The following is a 23020-nucleotide window of genomic DNA, read 5'->3' on the forward strand; positions in this document are numbered from 1 at the left end:
TGGCGAGACAGTCCATGGGCAGGTAGGGTCTCATCCTCCGTACCAGATGCAGCTGGTAAACAGCTGCCCTGGACACAGAACTGACCTGCACCTCCATGGACAGCTGTGAGTGCAAAATGACTCCCAGGTTGCACACTTGGTCCTTTGGGGGCGCAGTAACCCCTTTCACGACCAGGAAGTCCCCCACACCTGCCCGCTCCTTGTCTCCCTAAAACAAGTATTCTGTCTTGTCAGGATTCAACCTCAATCCATTAAGTGCCATCTATCCTTCATCTCCAGTCATTCACACAGGACGTTCACCTCCCTCGCTGGTTCCGATTCAAACGAGAGGTTTAAACCACGAAGGTGTCTGCCTGGTACCAACAGGCAGGGAGTTCGAAAGTGTAGGTGCTGCCACAATAAACAACTGAGCTTACAGATGTGGGATGAGTATTCTGTGGTGCCAGTAATCTTGCCCATTCCACTGATCAAAGCGGTCGAGTGGGCACATTTGGAGTTAGGGGATCTCATAAGTAGAATCATAGAGTTGGAAGAGACCACAAGGGCCATCGAGTCCAACCCCCTGCCAAGCAGGAAACACCATCAGAGCACTCCTGACATATGGTTGTCAAGCCTCTGCTTAAAGACCTCCAAAGAAGGAGACTCCACCACACTCCTTGGCAGCAAATTCCACTGTCGAACAGCTCTTACTGTCGGGAAGTTCTTCCTAATGTTTAGGTGGAATCTTCTTTCTTGTAGTTTGGATCCATTGCTCCGTGTCCGATGCCTTATGAGGAACGGCTAAGGGAGCTGGGCATGTTTAGCCTGGAGAAGAGGAGGTTAAGGGGGGATATGATAGCCATGTTCAAATATATAAAAGGATGTCACATAGAGGAGGGAGAAAGGTTGTTTTCTGCTGCTCCAGAGAAGCGGACACGGAGCAATGGATGCAAACTACAAGAAAGAAGATTCCACCTAAACATTAGGAAGAACTTCCTGACAGTAAGAGCTGTTTGACAGTGGAATTTGCTGCCAAGGAGTGTGGTGGAGTCTCCTTCTTTGGAGGTCTTTAAGCAGAGGCTTGACAACCATATGTCAGGAGTGCTCTGATGGTGTTTCCTGCTTGGCAGGGGGTTGGACTCGATGGCCCTTGTGGTCTCTTCCAACTCTATGATTCTATGATTCTATGATTCTATTCTATGATTCTCTGGAGCAGCAGAAAACAACCTTTCTCCCTCCTCTATGTGACATCCTTTTATATATTTGAACATGGCTATCATATCACCCCTTAACCTCCTCTTCTCCAGGCTAAACATGCCCAGCTCCCTTAGTAAACTGGTCCTAAGTTGTGAAGGGCTTTATATGCTAACAGCAACGCCTTGAACCTGGCCCAGTTGCAAATCGGCAGCCAATTTAGGTGTTCTATGCTGACAAGGCCTCTCAGCAATGCTGCCTCATTCTGCACCACCTGCAGCTTCTGGATCAAGCATGAGGGAAGCCATGCATAGAGCGCATTGCAGCAATCTTAAATGCAGCAGCAATCTGAAACAAGCTGCCTTGTGCCCCATGGCTTCCAGCTTGGCTGTGCTGCTGGATTCCTTCCGCTCTCTCTAATGGTCTAGCCCTTATGGGCTTTTTCAATCTGGGATTGAGCACTGTGAACAGCGCTACAGGGAGAAAGAATTGTCCTTGCTTTCTGCAGAATCTCAGTCCGGCAGTAGAGGGTGCTGCTCTTCCATTAATCACAAGGCAAATGTTTGCAAAAGTACTTTACATGGGTTTCTGCTGAAAAGTGAACAGCTTGCAGTTCTAACTGTGGCCTTAAAAGTACTACATGCGTTCAGCCCCCCAAACACTAAGAGTAGAGAGGGAATGAATGTGAGCAGCTGTACCACTCAATCTAGCTGGAAGAGGGCAGAAATGTGCGCATTTCATTCTTAAAACGCACCTTAGATTACATTTTAATTGCCTCCAGCATGGTTTTGATATGGGATATCACATCTCCCTCTTTGCGGGGCCAAAGTGGTGGTTAAAAAAACAAGATGGGGGCACTTGGATGAGCATTTAACAACCCAATAGTCCACATTTAATGCAAAAGTGAGCCCCAAGTGACTCTCCCAAGTTTGTAGAGGTAAGGCATATATATGCATGTTTACTTGGGGGGGGGGGGGCTGACTCCCATGTAAGCACGCATAGGATTGCAGCCGGGGCTTGTTCTTGATGTCTCTGCCAGAAAAGAGTCTTTTTCATTCCTATGGGACTTGTGGAGTAAATGGGTCAGGAGGATGGACTGCATTTCTGTTGTGTTTTTTCTCCCCTCAAATGGTATCTGCGCACAGCAAACCTCTCACCTCAGACCTTGTTCAAGAAAAGCATTAATTACAACACCCCCCCCAAAAAAAAACAGCTTGCAGTTCTGTTGCCCAGACACCCACCAGTTATCTGCTGGAAATGTCACCAGCCTGCCACTCACGTCTGCAGATGGGCTAATGCACAGCGTACATGCTCAGAGGCCCCCTTGCTTCTCTAGGGTGACCCAGTTCTGTGGCACATCTTTGTTTATAACCTGTTCCAGCACTGTTTGGTTGCAATTTTGCTTTGAAGAATGCAATAATTCATCCTCCAACGGAGAATTGCTTTTCTTGACTTAACGGAGGGGAGGGGAACACGTCAAAATATAAACAGAAGACCTATCTAATGAAGAACAGAAGAGTTAATGTGACTTTCCTCCTGTGTGAATTCCTGCCTCAGCCTTTCCTCCTTCGCTGGTTGACACAGGAGGTGTTCTGCCATGTGGTCTGTGTAAAAAACTGAGGTTGGAAGGAGCAGGCTCACGAGGAAGGGGTGTTCCTCAGATGCTTCAGGCTCTGCAAAGCTGCTCCTGCTGTCTTGCAAAATAATATTATTATTATTATTATTATTATTATTATTATTTATATCCCGCCCTCCCCAGCCGAAGCCGGGCTCAGCGCGGCTAACAACACTAAAATAGTGCAACATTATAAAAACATTATAAAAATTAATTATAATCAAAATTGATGGCAACCATAAACTAAAGATTTGTAAAGATTGCCAAAGGAGGGAGTCAGGCTACTACACCCTGACCAAAGGCCTGGTGAACAGCTCTGTCTTGCAGGCCCTGCGGAAAGATGTCAAGTCTTGCAGGGCCCTAGTCTCTTGTGACAGAGCGTTCCGCCAGGTTGGAGCCGCAGCTGAAAAAGCCTTGGCTCTAGTTGAGGCCAGCCTAACCTCTCTGAGGCCTGGGACCTTCAAGATGTTTTTATTTGAAGACCGTAAGTTCCTCTGTGGGGCATACCAGGAGAGGCGGTCCCGTAGGTACGAGGGTCCTAGGCCGTATAGGGCTTTGAAGGTTAAAACCAGCACCTTAAACCTGATCCTGTACTCCACCGGGAGCCAGTGCAGCTGGTATAGCACCGGGTGAATGTGATCTTGCAGCGACAACCCAATAAGGAGTCTCGCTGTGGCATTCTGCACCCGCTGGAGTTTCTGGGTCAGTCTCAAGGGCAGCCCCACGTAGAGCGAGTTACAATAATCCAGTCTGGAGGTGACCGTTGCGTGGATCACAGTGGCTAGGTCAGGGCGAGAGAGGTAAGGAGCCAACTGCTTAGCTTGGCGGAGATGGAAAAATGCCGCCTTTGTTATAGCTGCAATCTGCACCTCCATGGAGAGGGAGGTATCAAAGATTACACCCAAAATCTTAATGGACGGTGCTGGCACTAATTGCACCCCCGCAAGAGATGGGAGTTGCCCCCTCAATCCCATATTGTCCCGTCCCAGCCAGAGGACCTCTGTCTTCGAAGGATTTAACTTCAACCGGCTCCCACGTAACCATCCAGCCACAGCTTCCAAGCATCTGATCAGTGTGTCTGGGGCCGAGTCGGATGGCCATCCATCAACAGACAGAGTTGGGTGTCATCAGCATACTGATGGCAGCCCAGCCCAAAACTCCGGACAAGTTGGGCGAGGGGGCGCATAAAGATGTTAAAAAGCATCGGGGAGAGTATCGCACCCTGAGGCACTCCACACACCAAGGAGTGGCGCGATGACAATTCCCCCCCAAGCGCCACCCTCTGTCCCCGACCAGAGAGAAACGAGCGCAGCCATTGAAGGACTGTGCCCTGGATCCCCACGTCGGCAAGGCGGTGGTCCAGGAGTTCGTGATCGACCATGTCGAATGCTGCTGACAGGTCTAAAAGAATCAGCAGCCCCGACCCGCCTCGATCCAGCTGCTGCGGAGATCATCTGTTAGGGCGACCAGAGCCGTCTCGGTCCCATGACCAGCGCGGAAGCCGGACTGGAATGGATCCAGAGCCGATGTTTCATCCAGAAACCTACCAAGCTGTTCAGCAACCGCTAGGCCTATGTCTAGAGGAGGGTGACTATCCCAGCTCCCCAAAATGCCACTGCTGGGACAGGGTTATTATGGAAGCCTGTTTTCTGATAGCAATAAACTGAGAGGGGAGGAAAAGGATCATACAATAAAGTTGGAACAAATATTAATCAGATAACTTTATGTGGGTTTTAAGAGGCAGAAGCCGCAGGATTTAAGCTTCTTAAGGGCGCAGAACTCTGCCTCAAAGGAAAGGTTCCAGTGTAGCAAGGAGAGTATCAGACTTGACCTGGAAGAGACCAGGGTTTGAATGGCCACTCGGCCATCATGGAGTTCACTGGGTGGCCTCTCAGCCTGACCCGCCTCAGAGGGTTGTTGTGGGGATTGAAAGGGGGGGGGGGAGAGCCAGGCACCCCAACTCAAACTCCCTTGAGGAAAAGGGGGGAGAGAAAGGCAATAATAAAGGTCAGATCAGTAATTGGTTAAAGACCAGGAAGCAGAAATAAAGGGGAAATGCTCCTATTTTGAACACAGCCATAGACCACCTTATGGCATAAAACAGACAAGGAAACACCAACTCTGAGACGAAGGAAATCAATTCCACAAACTCTAGAACAATAAAAAAAATCTCCATACAAATGGTCCAAAGGACAAGCAAAAAAAAAAACCCCTTCCTCTCTTGCCAGGCCTTTAACCAGGGGGAGCCCTTGGGAAGTGGGTGGGATGTTTCTGATGTAGTTCCCACCCAGGCTTGGGCTTATTTTTATTATTATTAAATCTGAATAATGCCCTTCCTCTGTTGATCTCAGGGCGGTTTACAGGAGAAAAACAGACATAATAAAAACAAGAACGACCCCTTCTCACAAACCAACAGCCCCCTCCCCTCTCTGTGGGGTTTTGTTTGCAAGTCTCTTTGAGCTGCTCTGGGCAAAATAAAACGACTAGTAATTTGGATTAATTGATTGCTTAATGATGATGTAAGCAACGCAGGCAGGGCATCCCAAGAGAAACTTGCCGATGCCCTTTGCAGGCGCAAAGAGGTCTCCCCTGGAGTAAGGGGCAGGGGCGGCGCGCGCGGCCGCGGCGTCGAAGCGGCCCCTCCCGGGGGCGTGCCTGGCCCATCCCATCCCGGGGAGCAGCCAGCCCGGCGGCGGCGGCGGCGGCGGCAGCGGCAGCAGCGGCGGCGGCGGCGTCCGGAGCGCGAAAGGAGCTCGCCGGCTGCTTCCCCGACGGGGCGGACGAGGCGGCGGCTGCTCGGGCGCGTCTCCGGCGGAGGGAAGGCGATGCCTCGGCGGCGGCGGCGGAGGGCAGCATGGAGCGACTGGCGGCGGCGCTGGGCCGCGTGGCGTGGAGCTCCGGGCCGCCGCTGCCGCTGGACCTCATCGTGGCCAAGTGCCGCCTCCCGGCTCTCGTGCGCCCCGGGCCCGGTGCGTCTCCGCGGGCTGCGCGCGCTTGGCACGGGGAGGGCGCTTCGACGGAGTTTCCCCTGCGAGCTCAGGAGCATGGCGGGGACTGGTCCAGGACCTTCTCCTGCGTAGCCCCTCGGGGCCTCGGAGGCGCCTGCCTCGCTTCTCCCACCGGCGAGGCTGCTTCGTTACGCGCGGTCCCCGACCCAAAGCCAGGCGCACGCCGGACCTCGGGGCGCCTCGGACGGGCGCGGACCGACCAGCAGCGTAGCAGCGCTCTCTCGGCGGGCGGCTTATGTATTTATTGTATTGCATTCGCATCTCGTCTTTATCTCCAAGGAGCTGGAGGGGGCGTGAAAGGTGCTCCCCCTCCTCATTTAATCCCCGCAGCAAAACAGCCCCGCGAGGCAGGTGAAGCGGAGAGGCAGCGGACGAGCCGTGAGTTTTATGGCCGAGTGGGAATTTGAACCTGGGTCTCGTCCTACCTGGAAGATCACTCTCGCTCGTTTTCTTTCTTGGTTTTGCGCCAGGCGCCAAAGAGTCCCGTCCCCCCGTATATTTTACTTTGGGACAAGGCGACCTGTCAGTTCCTTCTGCCGCGCTCTTGGGGGAAGCATTTTCTCGCCTTGGTGCGGGGCTTCTGTAATCTGCTTTTTTCCTAACCCTTTTGTGGGGGGTCCCTGTGCCAATGGGGAACTTTGGAAACTGGTGCGTTTTTGTCTGTTGGGTGCGGTGCGGGGGGGGACGGGGACGTGTGAATGGTTTTATCGTGTCTCCTGGTAACTCTCTTTCTCTCCCCACGCCCTAGAGTCACCCTACTCCCTCCCGCTGCCCCACTTTCTCTCCCTTGTGATTGCTGGGGAGGATTTGCCCGCAGATGTCCGCCCTTCAGAGGGAAGGGGGGCGGCCGCTTTCCGTGGCAGGCTGCCCGGCTGGCTTCGGGTTTTGTACACCGTGAGAAGAATGGGGAGCTGAGCCGTCGGTGGCGTCTTGCATACTAATGCGGTGGGGGAACCGGCTTGTCTCTTTTCTGCCCCCCCCCCCTTTTGCTAGGGAATGAATTTCAGGAGCGGGGGTAGGATGGGAAAACAACAGCAGACGATACAACCCCCCCCCCACCAAACCCCTTTCTCTCTCTTTCCCAAGCTGTCTGATTGCTGAAAAAGGACGCAGCAGGATTAGGCCCTGTCCCCCTCCGCCCCCAAGATCAGGGGAGACAGACAGATGTCGCTTTCTGCCTCTGTCCAGCCTTCAGGCCTGTTTGCTGGGGGGGGGGGAGGCCAGGGACTCCTCTCTGTGCCAGCCTGGTCAGCTGCTGTTGTGGTCCTCTTGCGACCACAGAATTCTCAACCTCTTGTTTCTTTCCCGGCAAGCTGGCATCCTGGGTTTCTGCTGAGTTTATTAAATCCATTGGCACACAAGTTAAACGCTGGAACTCCCTCCCGCAGTAGGCAGTGATAACCAGCAACCCAGATGGCTTTGGAAAAGGATCAGACAAATTAGGATCGTCCTCGTTTGCTCAGTGGCACCAACAAAGTTTTGCCAGGCTTAGTTTGGATCAACTTGGGTCTGTGGCACCAGAGGACTTTGGTGACGTGGAGAGCAGAAGGGGGAAGCTCTGCTCAGTTATTCCTGGGCAGCTCATGATGCTTGAGACCTCTGCCGGAAGGGAGCTTCCCCCCAGGTATGCCAGGATCATAGAACCGGGGAGCTGGAAGGGACCCCAAAGGTCATCCAGTCCAACCCCCTGCAATGCAGGAATCTCAGCTCAAGCATCCCTGAGAGATGACCCTCCAACCTCTGCTTGAAAACCTTCAAGCAAGGAGAGTCCACAATCTCCAGAGAGAGACCCCTCCACAGTTGAACTGCTCTCCCTGTCGGAAAGTTATTCCTGATGTTCCCTAGGAATTTCCTTGTCCTTTGAATCTGCTGGATGGGGGCCTCCCCTCCGGAGCAGCAGAAAACAGGCTCCATCTTCCACGCAGCAGCTCCTCAGATCTTGGGTGCCTGTGGCTGGAGCTTGTTCCCAGCGCAGGTGGTTTGCCCTCCTTCCCTTGGGAAAGGAGTTTTAGGTGAGGAAGGCCACTGCTGGCAGGAGGAGGGTGGACTAGATGTCCTCAGGCTTCCTTTCGAGCTGTAGGGTTGATAAGTGTCTCTTTCATGACATATATGCAAAGGCTGTGGAGCAATGCACCCAGCGGATCCTGTGGTTAATGGTTTTGTGTGCAAAGGTTTGAGGCTTAAGACTACTGGCGGAGGGGCCTTTCTAACATGTCCCCTAAAAAATAAAATATTTTAAAGACTTCCCAGGTTGGCAGGAGAGGAAATTTCTTTCCTGCTCTTTTCTCCCATCCAGCTGCCGGATTTCCAGTTTCCCTGTCGCTGACTTGCTCCTTTTTTATTTGTTGTTGTTTAGTCGTTTAGTGGTGTCCGATTCTTCGTGACCCCCTGGACCAGAGCACGCCAGGCACTCCTGTCTTCCATTGCCTCCCGCAGTTTGGTCAAACTCATGTTTGTAGCTTCGAGAACACTGTCCAACCATCTCGTCCTCTGTCGTCCCCTTCTCCTTGCGCCCTCCATCTTTCCCAACATCAGGGTCTTTTCCAGGGAGTCTTCTCTTCTCATGAGGTGGCCAGAGTCTTGGAGCCTCAGCTTCAGGATCTGTCCTTCCAGTGAGCACTCAGGGCTGATTTCCTTAAGAATGGATGTGTTTGATCTTCTTGCAGTCCATGGGACTCTCAAGAGTCTCCTCCAGCACCATAATTCAAAAGCGTCAAAAGCGTCAATTATATAAAAAACAATTATATATAAAAAAACTTTTTTAATATAAAGTTTTATTTACACTTTTCACAATGCAATAAAAGACAAGCTAATCTACACGGAGAATAATGAAAAGAATTTGCTCTGTCCTCTTTCAAAGCCATTCAGCTTGGTAGCCCCCACTGCCCCTTCCACACTGACCAGGTAAAATACTTCTTCACACAGCGCAGGGTTAACTGGTGGAACTCACCGCCCCATGATGGAGGTTTGACCACTGACTTAGTCAACACCAGACCTCTCGCCCTTAACGTATGTCATTTCCCTTTCAAACCAACGATTGCTGAATTGAACCTCCAGCTTCCAAGACAATCTACCCGCAAATGCCTTCATTCCCTGCAAGCATCTTGCTAGCCACTCTTGGGCAGAAGCTTCCTGACTAGATGGGCCCTTCCCAGGTGCTCAGGGACCCCCTGTGGTCCTCTAGTCCAACCCCCTGCAGTGCAGGAATCTCAGCTAAAGGTTAGCATGGTGGGATCCTGGCCCAGATTTGAATTGGGATGGAGGTGTTGAGTGTGCAGGTCTCCATGGTTGCTGCTGCCTCCGGGAATTCGCTTTCTTTGGTTTTGCTCAGCGAAGAGTTTTGCGCCTCTGTTGTTCTGAATGTGGGGCGCGTTGGCTTTTCAAACTTTCAAAATAAGCACTGTGCGCTTGTTTCTCTCTTTTTGCCTTTGCACAGCCTCTTTCCACCCCTCTGCAACCCTACAAAGGGCTCCGTCTCCTCAGTGTGAGGGCTGCCAAGGCTTTCGAGCGAAGCGGATTTCCCTGGTTACCGTGGCTGGCATGCCGGGGGGGGGGGCATCCATTTGGGGAAGCGCAGAGGCCACAGCTGGCCTCCCAGCACCCCTTGGCCCAGCCCCCAGCCCCAGACACTGGCCGCCTTACTTCTCCCACAGAGAAAGCCCTGGGATCATAGAATTATAGGGCTGGAAGGGAGCCGAAAGGTCATCCAGCCCAGCCCAAAGGGGCTCAAGGGAGGCGGGGCTGAGATCCTTCCTGGATGGGCCATTCTGTGGCTAAGGGAGCCAGCATCTGAAAGCCACAAGGAACCCCCACCACCAGCAGCTTAATGTGCCCATAGGGTCACTGGGAGTGGTTTTTAGCAAACCATTCTCTGTCTCTCTCAAAACTTGTCTCCCCACTGCGATCCAGAGATGGCATTATAGGCCTGCTTTGCAGGGACGTTGTAAACGAAGTGTCTCGAACATTCTATTTTTATTTTATTATAATTTTTTTGGTATTTTCCACACAACAACAACACGAAAAATATCGGAAAAATAACAATACGGTGGTACCTCAGGTTACATACGCTTCAGGTTACAGACTCCGCTAACCCAGAAATAGGGCTTCAGGTTAAGAACTTTGCTTCAGGATGAGAACAGAAATCGTGCTCCGGTGGCGCGGCGGCAGCAGGAAGGCCCCATTAGCTAAAGTGGTACCTCAGGTTAAGAACAGTTTCAGGTCAAGAACGGACCTCCGGAACGAATTGTGATACAGTGGTACCTGAGGTACCACTGTACACAAAACACAAAAACCGATATTCAAAAAAACAAAACAAAAAACAAATCTCTATCTTACAAGTTAATAATATAAACATTGAAAAGAAAAACAAACACTGACTTCCACCAATCCCACAGCACCTCCTTTACCTCTCATTGTGTCCTCCTGTCTTCCTGTTCTCCTTATTATCTCTATCCTAGCATCTAGGTATATCTAGATATACCTAGATATAAATCCCTCTTTCTTATCCTTTCACTTCACAAGGTTATTCCAGACTCAGCCAGATTTCTATCCTCGAACTTTGACTTTTAAGGCATTCATTTAGGCACTCCCATTCCTTTCTTGCTTCACTTTTTGCTTTTTGTCTTCTTATATCTGTCAATTTGGCTAATTCTAAATATTCTGAACGCTTACATAACCACTCTCCCCTAGTGGGTAACCGATTCCCTTTCCAATACTTAGCCGTGTCTCAAACATTCTAAAACAGTTTGTTGACTGGCGGTGGTGAAGCCCTTAAGTTTTGTGAGCCTCCGAAAGGTTATTGACCAACCGAACGAAGGGCACTGGGCGCCACTAGCAGCCCTTGAACTGGCCCAAGAAGTTTTGGGGTCTGAAATGGAAAACTAAAAGCAGGAATTCTTTAGCTGCGATTTCTGCTGCAGGGGGTTGGACTGGATGACCCTTGAGGGTCCCTTCCAACTCGGCAATTCTATGGTTCTCGGCTGAACCTGAAGCAGGCCTTGCCTTCCCTTCCCAGGGGCCAGGGCTCTTGCAGAGAGGCTGGTGCCTCTGTTTCCTCAGCTGTGGCCTTTGGACGGTGGGAGGGGGGTACCTCCGAAATGTTTGCCCACTCTGCCTCCTCTCCAGGAGGCCTCCGTCCCGGATTCGGTGCCAATAAGGCGGCTGTTGGGCTGGAGCTCTGGCCATTGAGCACGAACAAAGAGCAAAATGTTTCCAGGGCAACCTGCCTCTCTCTTGGCAGGCAGAGCCAGAGGCCTGCTCCCTTGGGCTTGGCTGGGGGGGGGGTGAGGCGGAGGATGAGCCCCACAGTCAGAAGACCAATTCGGAGGGCTGGAGGGGAGGCCAGAGAGGCCACTGGCTTGGCTACCTGCCCTGCCCTCCAAAGTCTCCCTGTGCTTTCCTGGGAGGCTGGCCTCAGACAGGGAGACTGGTGGATTTGCATGCATGTGGGTTGTGGCATTTGGAGTTTTAATCTTCTTTGGCGATCCCTGGTAGCCGAGTAAGATTGTCTTCATAAACATGGTTTAAACAGTGAGTCCGTAAGTGATTGCGGAGGCCAATTCTGGATCCACACGTCCTTCCACAGTGGGGACATAGGTTTCCGGGCAGGAGTTGATCACAGTGAGGGTTTGCCAAGCGTGCCTTCCTCTTAGTATGTTTCTTCCTTGCGTCCTGAGTTCGAGTGTCTTCAAAGCCCATGACACCTTTGGTGAAGGCTGTTCTCCAACTGGAGCGCTCGCAGGCCAGTGTTTCCCAGTTGTTGGTGTTTATACTACATTTTTTAAAGATTTGCCTTGAGAGAGTCTTTGAACCTCTTTTGTTGGCCACCAGCATTACGCTTTCCATTTTAAAGTTCGGAATAGAGTAGTTGATTTGGAAGACGGCAATCAGGCATCTGCATGACCAGTCCAACGAAGTTGATGTTGAAGAATCATTGCTTCAACACTGGTGATCTTTACTTCTACCCTGGCACTAGTTTGCCTGTCTTCCCAAGTGATATGTAATTTTTTCCGGACACACTGAATCTTTTGAGGAGTTGGAAATGGCGTTTACAAGGGGTCCATGTTTCACAAGCATACAGTAAGGTTGGTAGTATAATAGCTTTGTAAACAAGCATTTTGGTTTCCCTGCGAATGTCCCGGACCTCATGCATGTGGGTTGTGGCATGCAGAGTTTTAATAGCTGGCAGTCCCTTGCAGCCATGCAGCTGTCCTGCAACCAGGCAGCCCCACAGACGTCAGGCGTGGAATCGATCTTCTGTGTGGCATCAACCTGCTTCCTTTAATGGTTTGGGGAACAGGGCTTGCAAAACTGGCTTGGTGGGGAAGGACTAGGTCTTTTTATCGGCTGGCTGTTGTGGTATGAAAGTCCTTGTGCATTTTGTTGGAAGATTCAGGACAGAGGGAAAGAAAAGACTTCTTCATGCAGTGCGGAGTTGAACTGCGGAACTCCTTGCCACAGGAGGCAGTGAAGGCCACCAACAGAGGTGGCTTTAAAAGAGGACCAGTCAGATTCATGGAGGAGGAGAGGGCTATCGATGGCTCTTGGCCAGGATGGCTCTGTCTCCACAGATGGAGGCAGCAATATTGCTGGATGCCAGGAGAAGAGAACCTCCTGCTTGTGGGTTTCCCATAATGGACATCTGGTTGGCCCCTGTGAGAACAGGACGCTGGACTGGATGGGCCTTGGCCTCTTATTGCATCCTTGTTGTTGTTTAGTCGTTTAGTCGTGTCTGCCTCTTCGTGACCCCCTGGACCTGAGCACGCCAGGCACTCCTGTCTTCCACTGCCTCCCGCAGTTTGGTCAAACTCATACTGGTAGCTTCAAGAACACTGTCCCACCATCTCGTCCTCTGTCGTCCCCTTCTCCTTGTGCCCTCCATCTTTCCCAGCATCAGGGTCTTTTCCAGGGAGTCTTCTCTTCTCATGAGGCGGCCGAAGTCTTGGAGCCTCAGCTTCAGGATCTGTCCTTCCAGTGAGCACTCAGGGCTGATTTCCTTCGGAATGGATTGGTCTGATCTTCTTGCAGTCCATGGGACTCTCAAGAGTCTCCTCCAGCACCATAATTCAAAATTGCATCCTTAATGTGCTACTATTAATGGCTTTGGGGTGATGGGCTTGTAAAACTTTGCTGGTAAGGAATGTGGAGTTGCCAATACGTCTTTTTATCTGCAGCTGGTAATACTATAAGGGTGTTTGGCGTCGGGTAAAGTGAGTTGCGGTTCCCGAAATGGCCTTTAAGATGCTTTTCTGATCTTGCGCAGAGGGGTTCTGTTGCCTAGTGCTCGGTGTCCCAGAACAGGACCCGGGAGAGAGACCAGGGTTCGAATCCCCATTCAGCCATGGAGCTCCCCGGCGGGTGATATTGCGCCATTCACTGCCTCTCAGCCCAGCCTGCCTCACAGGGCTGTTGTGATAAAGCGAGAAGGAGAATACATAAGCCGCCTTCAGCTCCTTGGAAGAAAGGTGGGATATAATGTAATAATATGATTTATTATTATGAGGGACGTGGGTGATGCTGTGGGTTAAACCACAGAGCCTAGGGCTTGCTGATCAGAAGGTCGGCGGTTCGAATCCCCGCGACAGGGTGAGCTCCCGTTGCTTGGTCCCTGCTCCTGCCAACCTAGCAGATCAAAAGCACATCAAAGTGCAAGTAGAGAAGTAGGTACCACTCTGGCGGGAAGGTAAACGGCGTTTCCGTGCGCTGCTCTGGTTCGCCAGAAGCGGCCTAGTCCTGCTGGCCACATGACCTGGAAGCTGTACGCCGGCTCCCTCGGCCAGTAAAGCGAGATGAGCGCCGCAACCCAGAGTCGGCCACGACTGGACCTAACGGTCAGGGGTCCCTTTACCTTTATGATTTATTATATTAATTAATCGTCATTGTCATAATACTGCACGGCTAGCCAACTGGGGAGGGAGGTTGCTGCCTTCTTTGAGAGGGTGGCTGTCCCTGCAGGGTTCATGGAGACTGCTCTTCATTTCCACAGAGCCATAGAGTTGGATCAGACCCCAGGGGTCACTAAATCCAACCCCCTGCAATGTGGGAATCTCAGCTTTTGTGTAAACCAGACGTGCCACCATGCAGGCAATGAAAGCTGCTTCCAGAATCCCGAAAGGAATCCACTGCGGTTCCCGCATTGCAGGGGGTCAGACTAGATGGCCCTTGGTGGTCCCTTGCAGCTCTGCCTTTCTGAGATTTGTAGACTGACCCCCTCTCCGGGGGTGGGGGAGAACTGTGGGCAGGGAGACCCTTGGGGAGGGGACCCTGTGCTGATGTCTCCCTCTGTTCCTGCCGCAGGAGAGTACGTGGAAGGGGTCAGCGACCAGGACGTGCTCCTCATCCACTCCTGCCGCCAGTGGACCACAGTGACAGCCCATAGCCTGGAGGAGGGACACTACGTCATCGGCCCCAAGATTGACATCCCCCTCCAGTACCCAGGTAACGGGGCAGGGGGCGGGGCACAGGCTGTGTCAGATGGGGGGGGGGCAGGAAGCCCCAGGGGCCCTGGATGTGCTGCAGGCCTTGTAAGTAATAACAATAACAGTAAATAATAATAATTTTTTATTTATCCCCTTCATTCCCAGTTCAGGAAACCGGGCTCAGGGCAGCTAACAACAGATTTAAATCACCTATTTGATGCTACAAAAAAAACCAGCATAAAATATTGTATAAAGCATAAATAACAATAAAATCAAGAATCAAAAAATCAATCGGGGTGGGGGGGAATCCATCCAATGAACATTAGATGATCGCCAGGGCTAGCTGGCTAAATTAGTCCTATTTGGGCCAGCGAGGAGACCAGGGGAGAATTAGCTGTGGGGTCTCAGAGCGAGTGATCTTCATAAAAGGGGGGGGGGGAGGGAAGAGAAGGGAAATAAAAGATCAGGCTGAATTCAAATTAAAGGCCAGGCGGAATAGCTCTGTCTTACAGGCCCGACGGAAGGAGGTTAAATCCTGCAGGGCCCTGGTCTCCTGGGACAGAGCATTCCACCAGGTTGGAGCCACCACTGAGAAGGCCCTGGCCCTGGTGGAGGATAGTCTGACTTCTTTAGGGCCCGGGACCTCTAAGCTATGATTATTCATGGACCTTAAGGTCCTCTGTGGGGCAGACCAGGAGAGGCGGTCCTGTAAATACGAGGGATAACAATAACAATAATAATTTATACCCTGCCCATCTGGCTGGGTGTCCCCAGCCAGTCCTCCACAGATCCACCAGTCACAGGACGATGGCGCAGCAACAAAACTGCTAGCACATTTGTGAAGCTAAGCAGGGTCCATTATGGTTTCAGCTTGGGTGGGAGACTGTGAGTTGAGATTTCCTGCATTGCAGAGGGTTGGACTAGATGACCGCTGGGTAGCTTCCAACTTTGTCAGCCTGAATAGCTTGGTTGGTTAGACCATGGTGCTGATAATATCAAGGTTGCCACGGATCATTGAGTGTCCCAGTTATATATATTTTAATTTGGTCCGGCTACATCTCCTCCACAATCCATCATTTGAGTTACCTTTTAGTCAGCAGCCTCAGGAATCACGATGATAAGCCATTATTCTCCGCAAGCTGGGCTGATGGGATATCATAAAATCTTAGAATTGTAGAGTTGGAAGGGATCTTGGGGTCATCTAGTCCAACCCCCAGAAATGCAGGAGTCTCAGCTAAAGCATCTGAGACAGATGGCCACCCAACTTCTGCTTAAAAACCTCCAAGGAAGGAGAGTCCAGCAGCTCCCGAGGGAGACCTTCTGTCCCACTGTCAAACAGCTCTTTCCATCAGAAAGTTCTTCCTGATGTTTAGTCTGAATCTCCTTTCTTATAATTTGAAGCCCTGGGTTCGAGTCTTGCCCCCCAGAGCAGGAGAAAAGAAGCTTGCTCCCTCTTCTGGGTGACAGCCCTTGAGATATTTGAAGATGACTATCCTATCTCTGAATGGCAGAAAGTGAGGAGGAATTAAAGAACCTTTTAATGAGGGTGAAAGAGGAGTGTGCAAAATATGGTCTGAAGCTCAACATCAAAAAAACAACAACAAAGATTATGGCCACTGGGCCCATCACCTCCTGGCAAATAGAAGGGGAAGAAATGGAGGCAGAGAGAGATTTTACTTTCTTGGGCTCCATGATCACTGCAGATGGTGAGAGCAGTCACGAAATTAAGAGACGCCTGTTTCTTGGGAGAAAAGCAATGACAAACCTAGACAGCATCTTAAAAAGCAGAGACACCACCTTGCCAACAAAGGTTTATATAGCTCAAGCTCTGGTTTTCCCAGTAGTGATGTATGGAAGTGAGAGCTGGACCATAAAGAAGGCTGATCGCCGAAGAATGGATGCTTTTGAATTCTGGTGCTGGAGGAGACTCTGGAGAGTCCCATGGACTGCAAGAAGATCAAACCTCTCCATTCTGAAGGAAATCAGCCCTGAGTGCTCACTGGAAGGACAGATCCTGAAGCTGAGGCTCCAAGACTTTGGCCACCTCATGAGAAGAGAAGACTCCCTGGAAAAGACCCTGATGTTGGGAAAGATGGAGGGCACAAGGAGAAGGGGACAACGGAGGACGAGATGGTGGGACAGTGTTTTCGAAGCTACCAGCATGAGGGAGGCAGTGGAAGACAGGAGTGCCTGGCGTGCTCTGGTCCAGGGGGCCACGAAGAGTTGGACACGACTAAATGACTACAACAACAACATCCTATCTCCTCTCAGTCTCCTCTTTTCCAGGCTAAACATACCCAACTCCTTCAACCGTTTCTCATATGGCTTGGTTTCCAGACCCTTGATCCTCTTGGTTACCCTCTTTTGCACACCTCCCAGCTTGTCAACATCCTTCCTAAATTGTGGTGCCCAGAACAGGACACAGTATTCCAGGTTGGGGACTGACCAAGGCAGAATAGAGAGGGACTATGACTTTGCTTGATCTCTGTTGATGTAGCCTAGACTTGTATTAGCAATTGAGTTGTGTCTCAAAACATCTGTGAATCCTGTAATGCAGGGGGTTGGTTTAGACAGCCCTTATAGAATCATAGAATCATAGAATTGGAAGAGACCACAAGGGCCATCGAGTCCAACCCCCTGCCAAGCAGGAAACACCATCAGAGCACTCCTGACACATGGTTGTCAAGCCTCTGCTTAAAGACCTCCAAAGAAGGAGACTCCACCACACTCCTTGGCAGCAAATTCCACTGTCGAACAGCTCTTACTGTCAGGAAGTTCTTCCTAATGTTTAGGTGGAATCTTCTTTCTTGTAGTTTGGATCCATTGCTCCGTGTCCGCTTCTCTGGTCCCTTCCAACTCTGTAATTTTATCTGGAGGGCACCCAATTGGGTACCGGTGGCACGAAATTTGGCCACAAAATATTCCAGGGCCCTCTCCCACCTCTATTTTGTTGGAAGCCAGAGTGGCTGGGGTAACCCAGTCAGATGGGCCAGGTATAAGTATAATAATAATAATAATAATAATAATAATAATAATAATATATTGGCAGCATTGCACGCATGGGGGCTCTGGGTGGGTTGGCATTCAAAGCTTGCTCCCTCTCCTCCTTGGTCCTGCAGGTGTAAAAATAATATCCATGGCCTGCCTTGCAGTGTTGAATGCAGAATTAAGGACACGCCTGGCCTAATCCTGGGCTTGCAAGAGCTTGGAAAGAGGTGCCTGGTGTGGAAGGTCAGCGAGGTGGGGGGTGGAAGTGTTGGCGCCCGGTCTGGGAGGCCCTGACCTGAGGAGGAGGAGGAGGAGGAGGAGGAGGAGGAGGAGGAGGAGGAAAGTGACCCAAGTGGGAGTTGGGAATTAGCAGGGTTGAGATCATCCCCGGCCCTTAATGAGCCCGCTAAGTGCTTCCCATCTCTGGTAATGATGCGCAAGGATGAATAAATCATGGGAGCCCCAGCTAATCGCTGTTCCTTGGGGAGGGCAATGGGACAGGAGGGGAGGGGAGCAGAGCAGGGAAGCGTGTTAACCTGCTGGGCTGGCCCATTCATAAAATCGGAGCAGATGGTAAGGGGGGGGGGAGAGAAGAGGTTTCTGGCTGCCCCCCCCCCCTTGTCGGAAACACACACACACACAGAGACAGTTTTGGCTCGGAGGTGTGCAAATGGCTGTCTCTCACTAGAACTGGTACACATCCCGTGAAGCTGAATGTTGGAAGATTCAGGGCAGATCAAAGAAAGTCCTTCTTCATGCAGCGCAGACTGTGGAACTCTCTGCCACAGGAGGTGGTGATGGCCCCAACTTGGATGGCTTTTAAAGAGGATGAGAGGGCTATGGATGGCTCTGCAATGCTCCCGGGTCAGCAACCTTTTTCAGCCGTATCCCTCACACCATGTGGTGGGCCGGAGTATTTTTTTTTTGGGGGGGGGGACAACAACAATCCCCATGTTACACCCCTCCAACTACATCACTCATACATCACGGTTGCATCATGAAAGGGGAGGTCTGGTGGCAGTAATCTGAGCATCCTGGACCCTGCCCCATGGTTCCCCTTGCCCTCCACCAAACACCCATCAAGTGTAACAACAGAGATAATTTCATTTCCCTGTTTCCCAGCCAAGTTCATCCCACCCTTTTGTCTTCATCTGGGCTTGTTATGTCTGGAATGACTACCTGTCTGGCACTCAGGTGTCAGGATGCCAGGGATTATCACTCAGGCAGAGGGGCTGCTGAGTAGCTGAGCTCACAGGTCTAGATGAATTTCCGAAGTTTTCCCAGTGAGCCTGTGCATAAATACATTTATCAGTGAATTATTCCATTTGGTATCGTGCAGCAGAGGTCCTTTGAATAGATAGGAAGAAACTGCGATGAAGTGTTTTGTGGGGACAAATCACAAAAATCACAAAAGTGATTGTGCTGGTTTCGGCAGTGGGCTGCATGTGCATGATATCTGCTGGAGGGGCAACCCCCCCCCAAAAAAACCCTATACATAAATTCCTGCAACAGTCACAAGTCTCTCCCCCCCCCCATCCTGTCTTTGCTCCTCTTCCAGCTGGTGCCACGACGCCCCCCCCCCCCCCCGCCTTGTCAGCCTGTTCCCACATCTCTGCTTCCTTGGGGAGAAGAGGGACACAGCTGTCTCCAGAATGGGGGGGGGGGTGGCTTCTCTGCCTCACTCTGCTTCTTCCTCCCCCCCCCCCAATCCTCATAGCAGCTTTCCCCATCTGCGCATCCTGTCTTCGATCATCCTCCTTGTTTGCTTTGGTTGGGGCTGTTGCAGGAGGGGGGTGGGCTCTGGAGACAGACATGTTTGCGGAGGGGAGGGGATCGTTGCCTGGCTTAAGGCACGATCTTTTCTGGGGGGAGCAGTGAAAGTAAAGAAGGCTTTTGGCCCTGGGAAACGGGTGCGAGAAGATGCTTGGAATCGGGAGTCGAGGCAACCTAGGGCCTGGAGCCAGTGATGGGAGCGAAGGGGGCTTCTCAACAAATATAGCCAGTCCCTGTTTCCCTGCGCGGCTGAGTAAACCATAGCCAGTTCCCACATCTTTGAGGCAAAGAGCTTTGTTCCTAGGAAGTCCCAGTTTTAGGAATCCAGAGGAGGCAAGAATCTGGGGGGGGGGGGGGGCATTATTCACTCCTGATATAGCGTCCTGTTCTCGCCTCTTCTGGGTGTACATTTCCAAAATATAAGAAATAAAACCTGCATACAGCAATAGTGTTTTGCGTTGTGAAGGGTCCTATGATGTAAGTCATGGGCTTCACCTGCTAGCCTGCTCCCTAAAATATCCCTGGTTTGTTCCTTTCTATATATAAGGTGCTGACATTCTGCATGGACTGGTTGCAGGGCTTGAGATACCTATTAGGTCCATAAATTACTATATAGCATATTGTTGTTTAGTCGTTTAGTCGTGTCCGCCTCTTTGTGACCCCCTGGACCAGAGCACGCCAGGCACTCCTGTCTTCCACTGCCTCCCGCAGTTTGGTCAGACTCATGTTTGTAGCTTTGAGAACACTGTCCCACCATCTCGTCCTCTGTCGTCCCCTTCTCCTCCTCTTTCCCAACATCAGGGTCTTTTCCAGGGAGTCTTCTCTTCTCATGAGGTGGCCAAAATCTTGGAGTTTCAGCTTCAGGATCTGTCCTTCCAGTGAGCACTCAGGGCTGATTTCCTTCAGAATGGAGAGGTTTGATCTTCTTGCAGTCCATGGGACTCTCAAGAGTCTCTTCCAGTACCAGAATTCAAAAGCATCCATTCTTCGGCGATCAGCCTTCTTGATGGTCCAGCTCTCACTTCCATACATCACGACTGGGAAAACCAGAGCTTTTACTATACGGACCTTTGTTGGCAAGGTGATGTCTCTGCTTTTTAAGATGCTGTCTTGGTCTGTCATCGCTTTTCTCCCAAGAAGCAGGCGTCTGCAGTATATATGCAACACAAAAAACAACGGCAATTTGTTGTTGACAAAGGACAGCTGGACATATAAAGGGCCCCATTCCCTTCAGCATCTTAGGGCCTCATCCAACCTCAATCCGGCCCTGAGCCTCTTGTGGTTGGAAGCCATTGAGAGCCCTCTCTCCTCCTCCGCAAATTTGTCTAATCCTCTTTAAATGCCTTCCAACTTGGTGGCCATCACTGCCCCCTGTGGCAGGGAGTTCCACAGTTTAACAAAGTGCTGAGTGAAGAAAGACTTCCCTTGATCTGCCCTGAATCTCCCAGCTTCATTCAATGTCTTTGAGTTAAAGAATTTCCATGCGAGATGATTTCAAGGCCCGGGGCTGCCGAGCCTTCCAGCTTTCGGAGGCCATTTGCCAGGGCGGGGGACACAGCCCTATGTCAGCAAGCTTAGCTGCTGGCTCCGAATGATTGGAAAGCAATTGACTCATTGATCAGGACGTCTCTTGCTCGCTTCCTCTCTGTTCTGGGATGTCCGTGTCTCTCTCTCGGTCTTCAGGGAACCTTCTGGAGGCGGGGGTTGGGGTGGGCAGAAGGGAGCTCTTCCGATAAACACAGCTGAGTTTGCCTCTGCTCCCGCTGGGGGAGGAGGAGGGGGCTGATTTAATTCATTATATTGACTCCCTGCAAAATAGGTGCAATGTGGTGGCCACGTTCCATGGGGATAACCCCACAGAGGAGCATTGTCTTCAGCACCAAGAGGGCTACAGAGCATGCGCAGAGGGACTCCGCCCCACTTTCAATGCACGTGAATTGACCCCCATCACTAGCCATCCTCTACCCTTTTAAGCTGTGGCTCTTTTCAGGGGTGTGTGTGTGTTATTGGGTTGTTGTTTTCATTCTGATTATATGTTTTGATCTTGACGGTATATAAACTCAATAAATATTAATAAGAATAATCAGGGCTAGTAGCCATTGGTAGCATTTCTTCACCATCAGTTTGTCTAATTGCTGCTAACTATCAGTACAGATGCGGGTGGCGCTGTGGGTTAAACCACAGAGCCTAAGACTTGCCGATCAGAAGGTTGGCAGTTCAAATCCCCGCGATGACAGGGTGAGCTCCCATTGCTCATTCCCTGCTCCTGCCAACCTAGCAGTTCGAAAGCACCTCAAAGTGCAAGTAGATAAATAGGTACCGCTCCAGCGGAAAGGTAAACGGCGTTGACTTGTGACTGGGAGTAGCCGCCGAGACCATATAACACTGGTCTTGAAAGACCTACACTGGCTCCCAGTACGTTTCTGAGCACAATTCAAAGTGTTGGTGCTGACCTTGAAAGCCCTAAACAGCCTCAGTCCAGTATATCTGAAGGAGCGTCTCCACCCCCAGCTCTGAGGGCCTTCTGGCGGTTCCCTCGCTACAAGAAGCCAAGTTACAGGGAACCAGGAAGAGGGCCTTCTCGGTGGTGGCACCCGCCCTGTGGAATGCCCTCCCAGCAGATGTCAAAGAGAAAAATAACTACCAAACTTTTAGAAGACAGCTCTGTTTAGGGAAGCTTTTAATGTTTAATAGGTTATTGTATTTTAGTGTTCTGTTGGAAGCTGCCCAGAGTGGCTGGGGAAACCCAGCCAGATGAGCGGGGTATAAATAATAAATTATTATTATTATTCCAAGTTCCAGGGCAGGATATTTCATATCAATGAGGGGACCAGGTGCCCTTTGTCTCAGGCCGAGGAGTCCCCTCCCTTGGGCGCTGACCACCGTTGGAGGCAGAGATCTGGGCTAGGCCAATCTGGGTTTGGCCGTGCCCAGCAAAGCGGGGAGATGCAGACCCCCTGAGCTGACCCCTGGAGCAGCAGGTCTCCCTTAACCGATCCGGTGTGTGTTTTGCACCCTGCAGGGAAATTCAAGCTGCTTGAGCAGGACAGGGATGTCCGGGAGCCTGTGCAGTACTTCAACAGCGTGGAAGAGGTGGCCAGTATCTTCCCGGACAGGGTCTTCGTCATGGAGGCCATCACCTTCAGCGTCAAGGTGAGTGGCGCTTCAAGGGGACCCAGGTGGGGAGATCTCAGCCCAGGGTGCAAGTGCAAAAGGGATGGAGGGGCAGCCATTTCCACTTTGAGAGGGAGTCAGGTTTCCCCACCTTGACTTGAAATCCCACCTCTTCGCTGTGACTTCCTTCTGCTCACCTGGCAAAGAGCTGAGCCATGTTGGGGATCTTTCCTGCCCCATAATAAGGTGGGGAAAGCGCCGCAAAACCTGAGCTGCTGGATGACAGAATTGTAAAATTGGAAGGGACCCCTGAGGATCATCTAGTCCAACCCCTGCAATGCAGCAATTGCAGCTGCAGGATCCTTGACAGCCTCTGCTTCCCACTATCTAACAGCTCTTACTGTCAGAAGGTTCTTCCTGATGTTTAGTTGGAATCTCCCTTCTTCTAACTTGAAGCCATGGGTTCGAGTCTTACCCCCCAGAGCAGGAGAAAACAAGCCTGTTCCCTCTTCCACATGACAACCCTTGAGATATTTGAAGATAGCTGTCCTATCTCATCTCAATCTCAATCTTTTCCAAGCTAAACATACCCAGTTCCTTCAACCGTTCCTCATCAGGCTTGGTTTCCAGACCCTTGATCCTCTTGGTTGCCGCCCTCTGCACACATTCCAGCTTGTCAACCTCCTTCTTAAATTGTGGTGCCCAGAACTGGACACAGGATTCCAGACCTGGTCTGACCAAGGCAGAATAGAGTGGGACTTTTCCTTCCCTTGATCTGGACACTAGACTTCTGTTAAGGCAGCCGAGAATAGCATCTGGTTATTTTGGTTAGGCTTGTGGTCCACCAAGACCCCTAGATCCTTTTCACATGTGCTACTGGCAAGCAAGGGATGCAGGTGGCGCTGTGGTCTAAACAACTGAGCCTAGGGCTT

At 51.2% G+C, this 23020-nt stretch overlaps 1 protein-coding gene across 2 annotated transcripts in view; it reads left to right on the forward strand.

Moving 5' to 3' along the window:
- The first annotated feature begins 5535 nt into the window (after positions 1 to 5535).
- The window catches only part of GAREM2 (GRB2 associated regulator of MAPK1 subtype 2), a 29374-nt gene continuing 11889 nt past the window's right edge, over positions 5536 to 23020 (forward strand). For both annotated transcript variants that reach the window (XM_083432568.1, XM_083432569.1), the window contains exons 1-3: positions 5536 to 5757; positions 14092 to 14232; positions 21997 to 22127. In XM_083432568.1, the coding sequence (XP_083288694.1) occupies positions 5643 to 5757; positions 14092 to 14232; positions 21997 to 22127 (387 nt within the window). In that variant the 5' untranslated portion in view covers positions 5536 to 5642. The remainder of the gene's footprint in view (positions 5758 to 14091; positions 14233 to 21996; positions 22128 to 23020) is intronic.

Source organism: Podarcis tiliguerta (genome assembly GCF_965153285.1).
Source record: "Podarcis tiliguerta genome assembly, chromosome: 3".
NCBI lineage: Eukaryota > Metazoa > Chordata > Lepidosauria > Squamata > Lacertidae > Podarcis > Podarcis tiliguerta.